Source organism: Littorina saxatilis, linkage group LG4 (genome assembly GCF_037325665.1).
Source record: "Littorina saxatilis isolate snail1 linkage group LG4, US_GU_Lsax_2.0, whole genome shotgun sequence".
NCBI lineage: Eukaryota > Metazoa > Mollusca > Gastropoda > Littorinimorpha > Littorinidae > Littorina > Littorina saxatilis.
This window is the reverse complement of record NC_090248.1, coordinates 3842720-3860228: the sequence shown is the minus strand read 5'-3', so window position 1 is coordinate 3860228 and position 17509 is coordinate 3842720. Positions and strand designations below refer to the sequence as shown.

At 42.0% G+C, this 17509-nt stretch overlaps 1 protein-coding gene across 1 annotated transcript; it reads left to right on the top strand.

Moving 5' to 3' along the window:
* Nucleotides 1-1284: 1284 nt before the first annotated feature.
* On the top strand, nt 1285-8473 carry LOC138963751 (uncharacterized). The gene is made up of 4 exons (XM_070335600.1): nt 1285-1336; nt 1842-1956; nt 3187-6310; nt 6614-8473. Exons 1-4 carry the CDS (start codon nt 1285-1287, stop codon nt 8471-8473), a joined length of 5151 nt encoding a protein of 1716 aa, XP_070191701.1.
* Nucleotides 8474-17509: the final 9036 nt, after the last annotated feature.

Sequence of the window (17509 nt, the reverse complement as noted above, 5' to 3'; positions counted from 1 at the left end):
GACATCATTAAAATATTTTTCGTCTAGGTTTTGAAAGTAGTTTACAGGCCTAAGAGTTTTGCCTGATTTTTGTGCGATTTTAGAACTTGAATAATTTTTCGTCTCTGTTCTGAAAGTAATTTCAAGGCCTTAGGGTCCTGCCCGATTATTCTGCGATTTTATAACTTAAATATTTTTATAGTCTCTGTTCTAAAAGTAGTTTCCAGGCCTAGGGGTGCCGCCCGATTTTTCTGCGATTTTGGAACTAGGAATATTTTTCATCTCGGATCTGAAAGAGTCCTGCCAATTTTTGTGCTATTTTGGAACTTAGAATATTTTTCGTCTCTGTTCTGAAAGTAGTTTCCAGGCCCGGGGGTGCTGCCCGATTTTTTGTGCGATTTTGGTACTCAGAATATTTTCCGTCTCTGTTCTGAAAGTGGTTTCCAGGCAAGGGCCTAGCATTGTAAACCGATTTATCTGCGTTTTTGGAATTTAGAATATTTTTTGTCTCGGTTCTGAAAGTATTTTCCAGGCCCCGCGGTGCTGCCCGATTTTGTGCGATTTTGGAACTTAGAATATTTTCTGTCTGTTCTGAAAGTAGTTTCCAGGCCCAGGGGTGCTGCCCGCTTTTTCTGCGTTTTTGGAACTTGGAATAGTTTTTGTCTGTTGTGAAAGTTGTTTCCAGGCCCGGGGGTGCTGCCCGATTTTTTGTGCGATTTTGGTACATGTACTTAGAATATTTTCCGTCTCTGTTCTGAAAGTGATTTCCAGGCCCGGGGGTGCTGCCCGATTTTTTGTGCGATTTTGGTACATGTACTTAGAATATTTTCCGTCTCTGTTCTGAAAGTAGTTTCCAGGCCCGAGGGTGCTGCCCGATTTTTTGTGCGATTTTGGTACATGTACTTAGAATATTTTTCGTCTCGGTTCTGAAAGTAGTTTCCAGGCCCGGGGGTGCTGCCCAATTTTTTGTGCAATTTTGGTACTTAAAATATTTTGTCTCGGTTCTGAAAGTAGTTTCCAGTCCGGGGGGTGCTGCCCGATTTTTCTGCTTTTTTTTTACTTGGAATATTTGCTCCTCAGAATGGACTCGGTTGTGCAGTGTGTAGACTGCCAGAAATTGTTCAGTAGCCGTGTTAGGCTATTGAAACATAAATGCTCTAAGTGTACTTCTTGTGGCAAAGTGTTTTCATCATTCCAGCGCCTTCAGTCACACAATTGTTCAGATTCACAGGATAATCAGGTTAAAGCTATTGAGCAACATGGTATCACATTCAACCCTGTACACTGCCAGTGGCAGTTAGACAAATGTCGCCAGTTCACTTTGCCTTTGAAGCTTGCTCTGCCTTCGTCAGATCAGGTGCTTCCGGCTGGAGCACCAAAAAATTTTAAAAGGGTTGGTGGAGATGGTAATTGTTTTTTCCGCTGCCTGAGCTTTGCCGTGACTGGGTGTGAAGAGTACCATCTCCAACTTCGAGCTGCAGTCTGCCATTTCATGACACAGTCTGCACACACATATCGAATTGAGCATGTTCTCCTGCAACAACAAGGGCTGACAGCCGCGTCCTATCTGACCAGGTCGGGCATGCGGAATTCAGGGACGTGGGCAACAGAAGTGGAGATTTACAGTGCAGCCCTCATGCTCAACACCAGAATCTGTGTTTATCGCAATGTAGTCGGGCAGAGTGCCTGGCACACACATGATCCAACACTGATTGCTCCACAGACCCATGTGAGTTCACAGTGCATTTACATCAACCACCTCAACAATACCCATTATGAAATTGTGACTGACGTCCATCTTCCATCTGACGGACCAGTGCTGTCATGCCAACATCAACAAGTTAATGTACCTGTGCTTGCAGCAGCAGAGTGTGAAGGTGCTGAGAAGCCACTCGTATCTCATACAACAGTGACACTTGTGAACCGCAGAAATACAATGCAGAAACTGCGTCAAAACCAAGAGTACAAGCAGAAAGAGTCAGCTGAAAATAGGTTGAGAAAAGGTGAGAGGAGACTTAGGCAGGCATATAGGCACAAGGAAGCACACCTAGGCAAAGAAAGAATCGCAAAGAGAAGATGCAGTGGAGAGTTCAGAGAACAAGAAGCAGAAAGAAACCGACTTAGAATGGCAAAACAGAGAGCCACTAAAGAGTATAGCCAGAAAGAAGCAGAAAGAAACAGACTTAGAATAGCCAAACAGAGAGCCACTAAAGAGTATAGCCAGAACGAAGCAGAAAGAAACAGACTTAGAATAGCCAAACAGAGAGCCACTAAAGAGTATAGCCAGAAAGAAGCAGAAAGAAACAGACTTAGAATAGCCAAACAGAGAGCCACTAAAGAGTACAGCCAGAAAGAAGCAGGTAGAACCAGACAGAGAATGACAACAAAGAGAGGCAATAGGGATTACAGTCAGAAAGAAGCAGGTAGAACCAGACAGAGAATGGCAACAAAGAGAGCCAATAGGGATTACAGTCAGAAAGAAGCAGGTAGAACCAGACAGAGAATGACAACAAAGAGAGGCAATAGGGATTACAGTCAGAAAGAAGCAGGTAGAACCAGACAGAGAATGGCAACAAAGAGAGCCAATAAGGATTACAGTCAGAAAGAAGCAGGTAGAACCAGACAGAGAATGGCAACAAAGAGAGCCACTAAAGAGTATAGCCAGAAAGAAACGGGTAGAACCAGACAGAGAATGGCAACAAAGAGAGCCACTAAAGAGTATAGCCAGAAAGAAACGGGTAGAACCAGACAGAGAATGGCAACAAAGAGAGGTAGTGAAGAGTACAGAGAGAAAGAGGCCCTAAAAGACAGGCAAAGGAAAGCAGAACAAAGACAGAATAGAAACTACAGGCGAAAGGAATCGGAGAGTGACAGATTGAGGAAAGTGAAGAGAAGGCGTTGTCCTTTATACAGACACAGAGAAGCTTATCAAGCTAAGGTGCGAGCAGCAAGAGACAAACTGACCACAAAAAGCGGTTGCTTGACGGTCGATGACATCAAGAAGGTCTTTCAGTCCAATGTTAGTCACGGACCTTCATTCATATGTACATGCTGTAATGGTCTCTTCTACAAACACTCAGTGAGTGTTGCTCCCTCTGCTATATCTCTCCAGAACAAGGGTGTTAAGTCTTCCATTATAGAGCAGGTTCTGTTAGGAACAAAAAGCTTCCAAGACACTGAGTGGATATGTTCCACATGTCTCTCCAGTTTGAGCAAAACTGTGCTGCCCAATTTAGCTGTGAGAAATGGTCTTGGATTCCCGGCAATTCCACCTCCACTCAAAGGTCTCACAACCCTGGAGGAACGGTGTATATCGCCACGAATTCCCTTCATGCAGATGCGAGAGCTTGGCTGCGACCATCAGTTTGGTATTAGAGGAAATGTAGTAAATGTGCCCGTGGATGTGCCAGCTATGGTGACTTCATTACCTAGGCGATTCGAAGAGACAGAGACAATTGCCTTGAAGTTGAAGAGACGCTTGCGCTACAAGTCCTCCTACCACTTTGAAAATGTGAGGCCTGGGAAGATCTTTGCTGCTGCGGAGTGGTTGATTGGGAACAGTGTCCTGTTCAGAGAAGAGGGCATTAAGCTTGATCCTTCTTGGTTCAAGCCAGAGTGGGAGGGAGCAGAGTCGGTAGAGTTCAGAATCAACAGTGCAGATGATGATAGTTGTATCCAAAGTGAGAATACCAACCATGCTCACTCATGTGACAAAGGCAAACAACCTGAATGTGATGCTGTGAAGCAATGTTCTAATGTACCGTCACAAGGCCCTGAGCACTTGGTAACTGATCAAGCTTCTGGCACAGTGAAAGACAAGAAACCAGAACAAGACCAAGATGGTAATCTGCCAGAAGAGTATGCAGATTTGTTTCAGGAGTGGCCGGAGGAAAACATAGCTGCTAATGACAAAGATGACACTGGGGAAGATGATGAAGACAAAGAATGGGTCGAAACCAGTCAAGAGGCAGAACTGGGAGGTGGCTGTCGTGACACCCTTCTCCACCCCAACGACTTTACAACTGATGGCCAGGCGGCACTGAACATAGCACCAGGTGAAGGCAAACATCCACTTGGTCTGTTCATGGACAAAGATTGTGAGGAGAAATCCTTTCCAACCATATTTTGCGGCCAACGACGTGTTGATAACAGTGATCGAATGAAGCCCCTCACCTACAGTAAGATCTGCAAGGCTGAGCTAAGAAGTGCTGACCGGCGTGCTGCCCACTCCATTGCAAACATCTTTTTCAAGTTGAAGAAACTACAGATGTTACAGATTCGAGATTTAGCCACAACAGCACTTCGGAAAGTGAAAGGAGCAAAGACAGGCCATACTGCAGGGCAGTTGAGGAAAGATGGTGCCATTGAAGATCTTCTGCGCCAGGATCAAGGGTATCGTGTCCTCAAAACACTGCGATCCTCTCCCCCGTACTGGCAAGCGAAACAGAAGGATCTCTTTGCTATGATTAGGCAGCTTGGTAGACCAACTTTCTTTGCTACATTTTCTGCTGCTGAAACAAGGTGGCTTGATCTTCTCCGTGTCCTCTACCGCATGGAGCACAGTGTAGACCCCACTGATGATGACCTTGAGAACCTGACCTGGCAGGAGAAGTCGCAGCTTATACAAAAAGATCCTGTGACTTGCGCTCGTCACTTTGACTACAGAGTTCAGGTCTTGTTCAGAAAAGTCATCATGAGTGATCTGCAGCCTCTTGGAAAAGTGACGGACCACTTTTTCAGAGTAGAATTTCAGCAGCGGGGGTCCCCTCACATTCACTGTATGATCTGGGTTGAAGATGCACCAAAGGCTGATACAGACTCTGACGAAGATGTGGTGGCATTTCTTGATAAACACTTGACATGTCAGAGGCATGAAGAGGGTGAGTTGAAGGACGTTTCGAGCCTGCATGAACACAAGCATTCCAAGTCATGCAAGAAAGGTGGAAAACACGTGTGCAGGTTTGGTTTTCCTCTCCCTCCCATGTCAAAAACTATGATGCTCCGTCCACTGACTCAGTCTGAAGCAAAGGAGAATTCTGGCATCACAGAAAACTTGAGAACCATCAAAAGAGAACTTAGCCAGTTGAAACTGGGTGAGAACATTTCTTTTGAAGAATTTCTGGCACGAGTCGGCATTGATGAGAATCAGTACATCCTTGCACTTCGTTCTGACCTTGACAGCACCAAGATCTTTTTGCGACGCGAACCATCAGCGACACGCATGAACAGCAGAAATGATATTCTCGCTCAGGTGCGGATGGCCAACACAGATGTGCAATTTGTCCTCGATGAGTATGCCTGTGGAATGTACATTGTGACATACATCAGCAAGAGCCAGCGTGGCATGAGCGATCTTCTAAAACACGCTGATGATGAGGCAAAACGTGGCAACCAGAGTGTCAAACAAAAAGTCAGACACATTGCGAACAAGTTTTTGAACCACTGCGAAGTGTCTGCTCAGGAAGCTGTCTACCTCCTGATGCAGCTGCCTTTGACCCGATGCACAAGGGATGTGATTTTTGTCAACACATCACCCCCCTGCCAGCGAGTTGGTCTGCTCAAGAATTCCACCATGCTTGAAGCAATGAAAGATGAGGACACAGATGTGACTCTCACAAGCCTGATCGACAGGTACTCTGAAAGACCAAAGGAGTTGGAAAACATCTGTCTTGCAGACTTTGCTACTTCGTACGACATGAGAAAGGCAGGATCAAACAGCAGAACAGGTAAGAACACGAAAAAGAAGGAACAGGATTTCCTCCCTGAAGGTGAATATGAGGAGGATGCAACCGACAACATCTGGAACAATGACTCTTCTTCTGGTCACCTGTACAAACTTCCTGATGGCAAAGTCTTGCACCACCGGAGAAAACCAAAAGTTCTGCGTTGTGTTCGCTTTTCTCTGGAGTCTGACTCAGAAAACCACTACAGAGAGAAGCTGATGTTGTATATCCCATGGCGAAACGAGGACAAGGATATCATTGGTGGGTGTGGGACATGCCATGAGAGATTTGAACAGATGAAAGAAACAGTGTTTGAAGTCAGCAGCAAGTTTGAGACCAATGCTACTGCTGTGGACCAGGCTGTGGAACAGGTGCAGAAGGATGGCATTGATGAGGAAGCATGGGATGGGGTGGCTCCACAAGCACAAGACATGGAGAGCCGCCACGAGAAATACAACACAGAGAGTACCATCAATGCAGCGTTCCAACCAGACTCTGAACAGCACCGACAGTATGACATTGGTCTTGACCTGGGTTGTCACGCAACATCTGACATAACCCATGACCGTATAGTGAACAGGATACCAAATGAAGAATTTGATGCAATGGTAAGATCACTGAATTGCAGTCAGCAAACGTTCTTCTATCACATACTGCACTGGATGAAGACAAAGTGTAGTGGCAGTCTATCTGCATGCGAACCCTTCTACTGTTTTCTCTCTGGAGGTGCAGGTGTGGGAAAGAGTCGTTGTGTTCTGGCTATTTACCATGCTCTTGTCCGTTACCTAAGCAGTCGCCCTGGAGACAATCCGGATTGCCTTCGGGTACTTCTTGCCGCTCCAACAGGCAAGGCTGCCTATAACATCAGAGGTGTGACACTACACACAGCCTTCTGCCTCCCTGCAAACCAGAGTCTCAGTGATTACGTGAAACTTGACGCCAGTCGCTTGAACACACTTCGGTCAACTCTAGCAGAATTGCGATTGGTGATCATTGATGAAATTTCCATGGTTGGTGCCAACATGTTGGGTTTTGTCAGTCAGCGTCTGCAACAAGTGATGGGTTGCAGCAAGCCCTTTGGTGGTGTCAGTGTCCTTGCTGTTGGTGATCTATTCCAGCTGAGACCAGTCATGGATCGCTGGGTATTTCAGCCAAGTCGTGGACCATATGAAGCACTAGCACCAATTGTCTGGCAGGAGCTGTTCCAGATGTTTGAGTTGACCCAGGTGATGCGGCAGAAAGATGACAAAACCTTTGCTGAAGCTCTAAACAGGATCAGGGAGGGAAGCCACACCAAAGAAGATGCAAGCCTCATCAAGTCCCGTGTTGTCAAATCCAGTATCCCGGACAACATGCTTCACCTGTTCACCAGCCGTCGTCTGGTCACTGAGCAAAACACCAGAAGTCTTGCCCTTCTCCAGTCTACGGAGATTCTGCTGGAAGCCAAGGACAGTGTGATGGGCGACATCAGCGTTGCACTGAAAACCGAGTTACTTCACAAAGCTCGTGATATGACAGTGCAGCAAACGCAGAGTCTTACATCACACTTGACTCTCAAAGTGGGCGGTAGATTCATGTTGGTGCACAATGTTGACATCAGTGATGGTCTGACGAATGGAGCTTCTGGCACCTTACGACAGGTTGGACACAAAGGCAGTGAGAAGCCAGAACATGTGTCCGTTGTCTGGATAGAGTTTGATGAAGAGAGTGTTGGTGAAAAGACCCGCCACCAAAATAAACAACTCTACACACCGGCCATCAGCTCCACATGGACTCCCATCTTTCATGCCGTCAAACAGTTTCGTGTTGGAAAACGAGAAAATGTTGCAGTGCTTCGTAAACAGTTTCCGTTGACAGCTTGCTCTGCTATCACAGTACACAAGTCACAGGGTTCAACTCTTGAGCAAGTTGCGGTGTCTTTCCAGGGTATGGTACAACACCATCTAGTGTATGTGGCACTCAGCAGAGCCAAAACTCTGGGCGGCCTCCATCTTCTTGATTTTGACCCAAACAAAATCAGAGTGTCACCTGATGTCAAGACCGAGATGGAACGATTGCGGAAGAAGCCCATTGAGTGGTGTGTGAGCGACCTACAGCAGATTGCCAGCATTGGATTTCTGATAGGTTTTCACAACAGTCGCTCTCTTCACAAGCACATGGAAGATCTCCGTCTTGAAAGAAATCTGTTACGAGCTGAAATGTTGGTCATATTTGAAAGCTGGGAACACAAACAAGATGAACCACAGCACTACAGTCTCCCTGAATTCAAAGTTCTTGACAGAAACCCTGCCCCAACCAAGACTCACCGTCCACATGCTGGCACAATAGTGTACATCCGTGATGACAGTCTGCTGTCTACCTCCAACACAGCTACAAGCCGAAGTTGCAATCACAGCATAGAAGTTACAGTGCTTGACGCCAGCAGCAGAATTGCAGGGCTGAGTGTAGTGGGAGTGTACTGTCCTCCGGGTGTGAAAACCAGCGCACTGCGTACTGAACTTGAGACCATTCTTCACAGGGTATTAGCAAGTCACCCCTATGTTGTGATGGGAGGAGACTTCAACAGTGATGCCTCTGACAGACTGTCAAAACCACTCAAACAGCTGTGTCAGGAATTCAGTCTGCGTCAGCTCATTACTGAACCCACAACAGACTATGGCTCAGTATTGGATCTGATCTTCACCAATCTCCCTGAGTCTGCAATACTAGGAGGTGTACTTGAATCCTGGTACTCGGACCACAAACCCTGCTGGGTGTCAATTTCATTGTAAATGGAATTTTTGAGAGATTGACACACTTAATATTCTGTTTGTTGCAGAATTTGATATGCAAGCCATGACAGTGACACAACTAGGTGTGGATGCGTTAATTAGATTCTGTGTCTGGTGTTTTAATTGGCGCTAAATCTGAAGTTATGTACAGGAGCATAAGATTTGTCATGTTTTATTTTAAATTAATGCAATGGAAATAAAGAATCAGTAGCAGAACACATTTGACTCCTTGTTTTTGCTTTTAATTTAATTTAGGGCCCGGTAGCTCAGTTGGTAGAGCACTGGACTTGTGATCGGAAGGTCGCAGGTTCGAATTCGGGCCGGGACGGACACGGGTCAACTTTATGTGCAGACCCAGAGACGGAAGCCATGTCCCACCCCCGTGTCATCACAATGGCACGTAAAAGACCTTGGTCATTCTGCCATAAGTGCAGGTGGCTGAATACACCTAAACACGCAGACACCTGGGTAGCGCGACACCGTTGCTGCTAGCTTTCCACTGGGAGGAAGCGACCCGAATTTCCCAGCGATGGGACAATAAAGTAATGAAAATGAAAATGAAAATGAAAATGAAATCCTTTTCTGGTTGTAGTTTGTTGTTTATTTATTGATTGAATGGATGTCATAATCAAGTTTTCTCCACAGGTCAGTGCTTGATATCATCTTCAACAGTCTCCCTGAATCTGGAGGATCATCATGTTTACTTGACTTTATGCTTCGTGTCTCCTTTATGTACACTAACTTTATTAGTGTATTGCAGATGTTTGTGGGGTGTAACAGTAGTAACACACAACATGCCTGGATGAGCTTATAGTTCATTGTGCTTGATGTATTTTCATCATAACACTCAAATGAATGTTCATGTCCTTGCAAGTGACTAACTGTACAGATCCCACAGGACACAAAAGGAGCGTCGAAATAGCTTTGCTGTATGCTGAGTGTGTGATTTGGAAATAAAATATGTTGATACATTTTGCTTCATGTTGTTGCTTCATCAGTGGTCTGTTTAGTAATTGTAATTTTAGGCTAGTGAGTATTATAACTGTCAATTTCGCATAAGTTTAAGGTGTTTGCTTTGTTTTTAAAATTGATTAATTGAATATCATAGTCAAGTTGTCTCCAGGTATTGTCAAGTGGTATAATTGTACTATGACAATACATTTGAACAATAAAGTCATGTCACTTATGTGAGGTAAGTAACTGCCCCCAGAAACTGATACCGTGTTGTGGTGGGGTGGCTTGCGTGCTTCCATAATCCATCAAGCTAAGTCAGCTAATGTGCAGGGTGCCTGGTAGGGTCTCCCATACTGAACAGTCGGTGGTGTCTGACCATCAAACTAAGTCAGTTGGCGCGTTTTGCACATTTTCAGGGTTTCCCATGCTGAACAGTTTGAATGGCTAGAAGCCTGACAAAACTCAGTTTCAAGATTAAAGAAGAAGAACTTGAAAACAATTTTATCAGCTATATATGCATGTCTGCTATTGGTTACAGATCTGAGGATATGACGACATGGTGGCGAGTGATGACAGCAAGCACAGAGCAGGGGTGGAATAAATTGCAGGACACTCGACACCCCCACCCACCCCTCATGACCCGCTGCTTATCAGTGCCAGGCAAGCCTGCCTGGTTCAGAAGTACAACTACAAGTAGCTGGGCATAATCCTGGACTGACAACACAACTGAAGTGGTAACAACAGCAGCTGCTACAGAAATGTCTTCATTTTCTCCTGGAGCTGAGGCTCCATCCTTGTGGACATTGCCATTCTCTGGTTTCCAAACATGTCGGATAGTGTACTCTCAAACAAAATTGGTGACATTTCTGAATCATTTAGAGAGGACTGTGGTATGCTGCATGAAGTGTTGTGCTATCATTGACCCTAACACTGTGCGTGAGGAAAACGATGATGAAATTCAAGGCTATTCCGTGTAATCTTTCATATTCTTCCCTGCATGTGGAGCTGGTAACCCACAGGACAAGTGACACATCAGAGAGACTTCTGGGTGTGAAGGCTTGGATCATGGACAAATCACCCCATGGATAACATGATCTTCTTTCCTTTCCCCACTATATGTATCATGTTTTCAAATCAATATCTGTATTGTCATTCTGTTGTCAAAAATTAGAAGTTTGAATCACTTAAATCAGTTCATCTTATTTTGTAAGTTAAGGTGATACGTCCTTGGGCACTGCCAAGGGGAGGTAATTCTTAACTTAGCGGTTTTTCAGTTGGCAACTCCTCTCAAAATGTATTCAACATTGCCTGTGATCATGATCCAGGGCTAAAGATGGTGTGCAATTTACCAGGCACTGTCTAGGGGAGATAATTCACCAGTTCGCGGTTTGTCAGTTGCCAACGTCCTTCAAAATTTAATCAAAATATTATTTTCAGTGCTGGCAAATCATTCATTATTCTGGTAGACCCAACCCATTCAAATTCAGGTTGTTCCCAGACACAGAAAAGAAAAGGTCAGTTAGACCTGGATTCAAAAGTGAGTTGAACCCACCTTGTAATATCTCCCAAAAATGGAAAAAATGAGGTCTTAGAAGGAGGGAGTCTTAAACTGGGGGTAACTTTACAGAGGTTATGAACAGAAAGTCAGAAAACAGATTATTAAAAGGGAGGGAGTCTTAAAAGGGGTGTTCCACTGTATGTGTACGTGATAGAAAACAGACCAAGGCCTAGGAACTACACATCACTAAAACACTGCAATGTATCATGTGTGGAAGAGTCTTTAGAAAAAGATCAAATGAGTGTGATTCTTGTGTAATGATTCCCATATTTGACTTTTTTATGACTTTTCAAGAATGAACCATCATTTTAAAGGCACATTTCTTATAAAAAATGTTTGGCTCACCGTCTCACTTTCAGACATGACAAAGCTTTGTTTTGTAAAAGTGACTTTTAGCTTTGGCAAGCAGTCAGCATTTTGAATGTTGGCCTGTGACAAATTCAACGCATGTTCTTACCAAATACAGCGTGCTAGATTTGACTGAGATTGTGAGATGTTTTCACAAGGAGAAATGTGACTTTACTTGAACACTGGGGTGGTGGAGATTGCACAATGTCATGGTATTCTGTGATAATACTTACACGGAGTGGTAACTGTACTACTACAAGTCATGGTACAGTAGAACTCCCTTTTTAAGACCCCCCAAGACCTTGTTTTCTCAGACTTTCTGTTCATATCCTGTGTAAAATTACCCCCATTTTTTTACTTGCTTCATTTTAAGAGGGGTGTCTTAGAAGGGGGGTTCCACTGTATTGGACATTTTGTCTCAGCTTCCTCTTAAAAGGCCACTGCATTGGAACCGCCCCTTTTTTAAGACCACCTGATTTGGACTTCTTCACAATCCCGTGTCATCTCAGAATTTTTTTTCGTATCTTCTGACTTGTTCTGTAAATTAACCCCCATTTTGTGGACACCCCCCCCCCCCCCCCTCAATTTTTCAAAAGGGGAATCCACTGTTTTTACTTCAAGGTGCTGTTTTCACATGAATGTGTGTGTGTGTGTGTGTGTGGTTGAGCAAATGCTTATGGTAAGTTACTGTTACTGTACATTGCATGGTACCTGCAATGTGAGGCCCCTCTGATGAATGGACACTCCCCATGAAACGACAATTTCTGTAGTCCCTTTGATCTTGACAAACATTTACCTGTTGTAAAAGTAAAAGGCCACTTGCAATTTAGGGCTAGTTCAGGTGTCCTTTCATCACAGGTACCTCGTGCTGTATTATCTGCGCCGTTGTGTGATCATTATTGTATGTTTGTTTTGTGTTTCTTTTTGTATGTAAAATATGTTCTTGCCAGTGTTACCGCAGGCCCCACTAGAGTGCTTTCTTTTTTTACACCCCCGGTATAGGGGTGTGTATAGGATTCGCTCCATGTGTTTGTTTGTTTGTTTGTGTTCGCATATAGATCTCAAGAATGAACGGACCGATCGTCACTAAACTTGGTGAACAGGTTCTATACATAGCACAAAAACTCTTCTGATAAAAACCAGACAAATTGACTTTGTGCATGAAGTCATTGTGTCTAGTCTGCGTATTTTAAAATGTTTCCTGAAGTTGACAGAGGTAATTGAATAAATTCTGAAACTGAAAGTGTGCATAAGTGTGCTGTAATATATGTGATGCGAGTATGTAGTGTGAGTGTGTGTGTTAAGATTTATTCCTATGCATTACTTGTACATGTATTGCATGAGAATTCCAAAGTTAAAAAATCTCATCTTCATGTGTGTGTGTGTGTGTGTACAACATATAGTTTCACATACGTGAGCCTTGAAGGCTTTGCCTCTTGTATTATTTACACCAACTCATTTACAAGTAACTTCATTACCAAAAGAACATACGACCTTCCTTTTCAAAATGGCTGACACAGCGGCTTACGCTTCTCCAACCCAATTTACAACATGACTCTCACAGTCATTTCACCAGTCAATATTACTGAACAAAATACAATTCAATAAATACCTGTATCTTTACAGCATAGAACCACTCATGATTCTTCCGCAACACAAGTCTTACGGTGTTCGACCTCAGTGTTCGGTGAGCAGCGTTATAGCCCAACGCGTAGACATCAGTCAAAACACGTCTGTCCTCTGCGACTGTCAGGCACGCTCTACTGTTCACACCCCACAAAGCTAACCTCTTTTCTCTCGCAGCCAATGGAGATACGCCTTACAAAAATAGGTCACGCCGTCAAGTCGTGATACTACAAGTATGGCAAGCCAATCTGTACACATTTGTTTAAACCATCCAATACTGAATTATGTACAAATCCATTTGTCACAACAAGGAATAAGATGAAAGTGTTTTTAAATTGATTTCGAAAATTTAATTTTGATCATAATTGTTATATTTTTAATTTTCAGAGCTTGTTTTTAATCCAAATATAACATAGTTATATGTTTTTGGAATCAGAAAATGATGAAAAATAAAATGAACGTAAATTCGGATCGTTTTATAAAAACATTTTTTTTTTTTTACAATTTTCAGATTTGTAATGACGAAAATCATCAATTAATTTTTAAGCCACCAAGCTGAAATGCAATACCAAACTCCGGCCTTCGTCGAACAATGCTTTGCCAAAATTTCAATCAATTTGATTGAAAAATGAGGGTGTGACAGTGCCGCCTCAACTTTTACAAAAAGCCGGATATGACGTCGAAAAAAAGAAAAACACGTCCGGGGATATCATTCCCAGGAAATCTCATGTAACATTTCATAAAGATCGGTCCAGTAGTTTGGTATGAATCGCTCTACACACACACACGTACAGACAGACAGACAGACAGACAGACAAACATGCACACATACTCCTACACACACACACACACACACACACACACACACACACACACACACACACACACACACACATACACCACGACCCTCGTCTCGATTCCCCCTCCATGTTAAAACATTTAGTCAAAACTTGACTAAATGTAAAAACTAGGAATACAGAGTTATCTCCCATATGTTTTTTCGCGAGCACTGATCTAAATTTGAGATCAGTGTTCGCGAGACGAAAATGATTGCAGATTGGCCGACTTCGACAGTGATCTCCGTTCTGTTCTTCACAGTTATGATAAAGACATCGTTCTAAGGTCAAAATAAGTCGAAATTTTGGGACTGCTGCCGGAAGGAGACCGTAATATATGGTTGCATCACTACAGAAAAAAATCGTCTTCTTCAGCGAACGCCGAAACCAAACGGTTGATTATCACGTGACACTTTTGCCATATTTAGAGTTGTTTGCACAGTAAATACAGCCGCGAAAAAATAGCTCCCTTGAAACTGTCTTACAAATCAATTCCTTTGTAATTTAAAAATTACACAACACCATGAAAAATCATTATCGACGATCGCGAATCTGCTTATATCAATAATACATTACAAAAAGCTCTAAATATGTAAAAAAAATCAACAACAAAATCGGGGAAACTAAAGGCATCCTGTCAGGGAGAGAATGAGCCAAACTCATTTTGACCTGAGTTCAGGATGGCGTCGGGACAAGCAAAAAGAGGATGAAACAAACAAACAAAAATAAAATGAATACATAAAGAAGAAAAGAAGAGAGAAAAAACAAGTCGCGTAAGGCGAAATTACTAAATTTAGTCAAGCTGTGGAACTCACAGAATGCAACTGAACGCACTGCATTTTTTCACAATGACCGTAGTCCGCCGCTTGTGCAAAACGGAGTGAAACTGACGAGCCTGTACAGCGCGGTAGTGGTTTCGCTGTGCTGCATAGCGTGCTTTTCTGTACCTCTCTTCGTTTTAACTTTCTGAGCGTGTTTTTAATCCAAACATATCATATCTATATGTTTTTGGAATCAGGAACCGACAAGGAATAAGATGAAATTGTTTTTAAATCGATTTCGGAACTTTAATATTGATCATATTTTTTATATTTTTTTTATTTTCAGAGCTTGTTTTTAATCCAAATATAACATATTTATATGTTTTGGGAATCAGGAAAATATGTAGAATAAGATGAACGTAACTTTGGATCGTTTTATATAAAAAAAAATATTACAATTTTCAGATTTTTAATGACCAAAGTCATTAATTAATTTTTAAGCCACCAAGCTGAAATGCAATACCAAAGTACGGCCTTCGTCGAAGATTGCTTGGCCAAAATTTCAATCAATTTGATTGAAAAATGAGGGTGTGACAGTGCCGCCTCAACTTTTACAAAAAAGCCGGATATGACGTCATCAAAGACATTTATCGAAAAAAATTACAAAATATCCGCGGATATCATTTCCAGGAACTCTCATGTAAAATTTCATAAAGATTGGTCCAGTAGTTTAGTCTGAATCGCTCTACACACACACACGCACATACAGACACACACACACACACACACACACACACACACACATACACCACACCCTCGTCTCGATTCCCCCCTCTACGTTAAAACATTTTGTCAAAACTTGACTAAATGTAAAAAAGAGAGAAGAGAAAAGAGGATGAAAGAAGAAAACAAAATATATATAATATACGCACATACACATACAAACGTACACACACACACACACACACACATACACACACACACACACACACACACACACACACACACACACACACACACACACACACACTATACGCACATACACATACACACGTATACACACACACACACACACTATACGCATACACACACACACACACACACACACACACACACACACACACACACTATACGCACATACACGTACACACACACACACATACAAACGTACACACACACACACACACACAACAGGAGAGAGAGAGAGAGAGAGAGAGAGAGAGATAGACAGACAGACAGACAGACAGACAGAGACAAAGAGAGAGTCTAAGAGACAAGACAAGACAAGACAAAATCTTTATTATCGAGGGTAATAGATAAGCAAGAATATTGCTTTTTTACATCCAGCCCTCGCCCTAATATAGGGTCAACAAGAACAGAAAACAATATAATCAAAGAACTATCACATCAAACTTAATACATTATAACTGTATATACAGATACAATTTTAAAAAATAAATTGTCATGCTGCATTTTAAGTACAATTTCCAAGTGTCAATTTTTAACATAACATAATTTAGATCTGCATATTATTATAATTTTGTTTAACATGCACATACATTTTAAATGAATTGGTGAACCATTCAGCACATGTTTAGTTGCATTATGTGTGACATATAATTTTTTTGAAGCTGTCTGTGTTTGTTTTATGCTTAAGAAAAATAGGCAGTGAGTTCCATAGGACCGCACCTGAATAAAGAAGGCTTGATTTGAAAAAGGTCAATACGTGGAGTCGGTGTTATGATTTTTAGTCTGTTATAGTTCAAAATAAAATTATCACGTAATGTCTCCGGTGCATATCCTGACATCACTTTATGCATCATAACACCTTTATTATACATTAATCTTTTTTGAAATGGTAATACTTGCAAATTTTTATAATCAGATTCTGAAGGAGTGTGATTTTTTAGCATTATAAGCTTAACTGCTCTTCTGTGAAGACTTGCTAAAGGTTTCAAAATATTAGCACTTGCACAATCCCATAGAGTGGATGCATAATCAATATTTGACAAGATGTGATTGTAAAAAAAAAATCTTTCGCGAGTGGAAATTCAAGAAATGTTTTATTTTTGATAACTGATATATTTTTTGGGAAGCAATCTTACAGATGTAATCAATGTGATCATGCCATGATAAATTATTATCAATCTTTACACCAAGGACTTTATGGTGAGACACTTCTTCCAATACTTGATTTTTAATATAAAGAGATGGAATGCTTGATAATAGATTTTGTCGTTTCTGTCTTGTGGTTATTAGCATACATTTTGTTTTTGTATGGTTAAGAGACATATGGTTTAACTCTGACCAATTCAGGAGTGCATCAATGCTTTCTTGGAGAGTTTTTGACAAATAATGTATGGAATGGTGACTAGAATGAATAGTAGTGTCATCTGCAAACAATTCACAGTTATTACGTATGCAAAGTGGTAAATCATTGACATAAATGGAGAACAATAATAGGCCTAAAACAGATCCCTGTGGGACCCCATATTTCAAAGTACTTTCATTTGAATATGATGCATTAGTAAATGTAATTTGTTTTCTATTTAAAAGAAAAGATTCAAGAATATTAATGGTGGTGCATTGCATAATAGAGAGAGAGAGAGAGAGAGAGAGAGAGAGAGACAGACAGACAGACAGACAGACAGACAGACAGAGACAAAAACATATACAGAAAGAGAGAGAGAGAGAGAGAGAGACAGACAGACAGACAGACAGAGAGAGGAGAGAGAGAGAGAGAGAGAGAGATAGAGAGAGCGAGAGAGAGAGCGTAATGAGGAGTATTGACTATGAATGTAGATGTAAATGCTTGTATAACTGTGTTTTAATGTTAAATGTGTCAACAGCAAAGAGCATAATTGTAAAGTTATGATGTTGCGCTATATACATGCTCATTTATTATTATTTAAGTTATTGAGACATCCCAGTGTAGGCTAAGGGATTTATAGAG

Coding starts and splice junctions, on each gene's coding strand:
- LOC138963751 (XM_070335600.1), top strand. CDS start 1,285: ATGTCGCCAGTTCACTTTGCCTTTGAAGCTTGCTCTGCCTTCGTCAGA. Junction 1,957..3,186: donor CAAGAGTACAAGCAGAAAGA/GTCAGCTGAAAA, acceptor ATGTCTCTCCAG/TTTGAGCAAAACTGTGCTGC. Junction 6,311..6,613: donor ATGAAGAATTTGATGCAATG/GTAAGATCACTG, acceptor CCTGCAAACCAG/AGTCTCAGTGATTACGTGAA.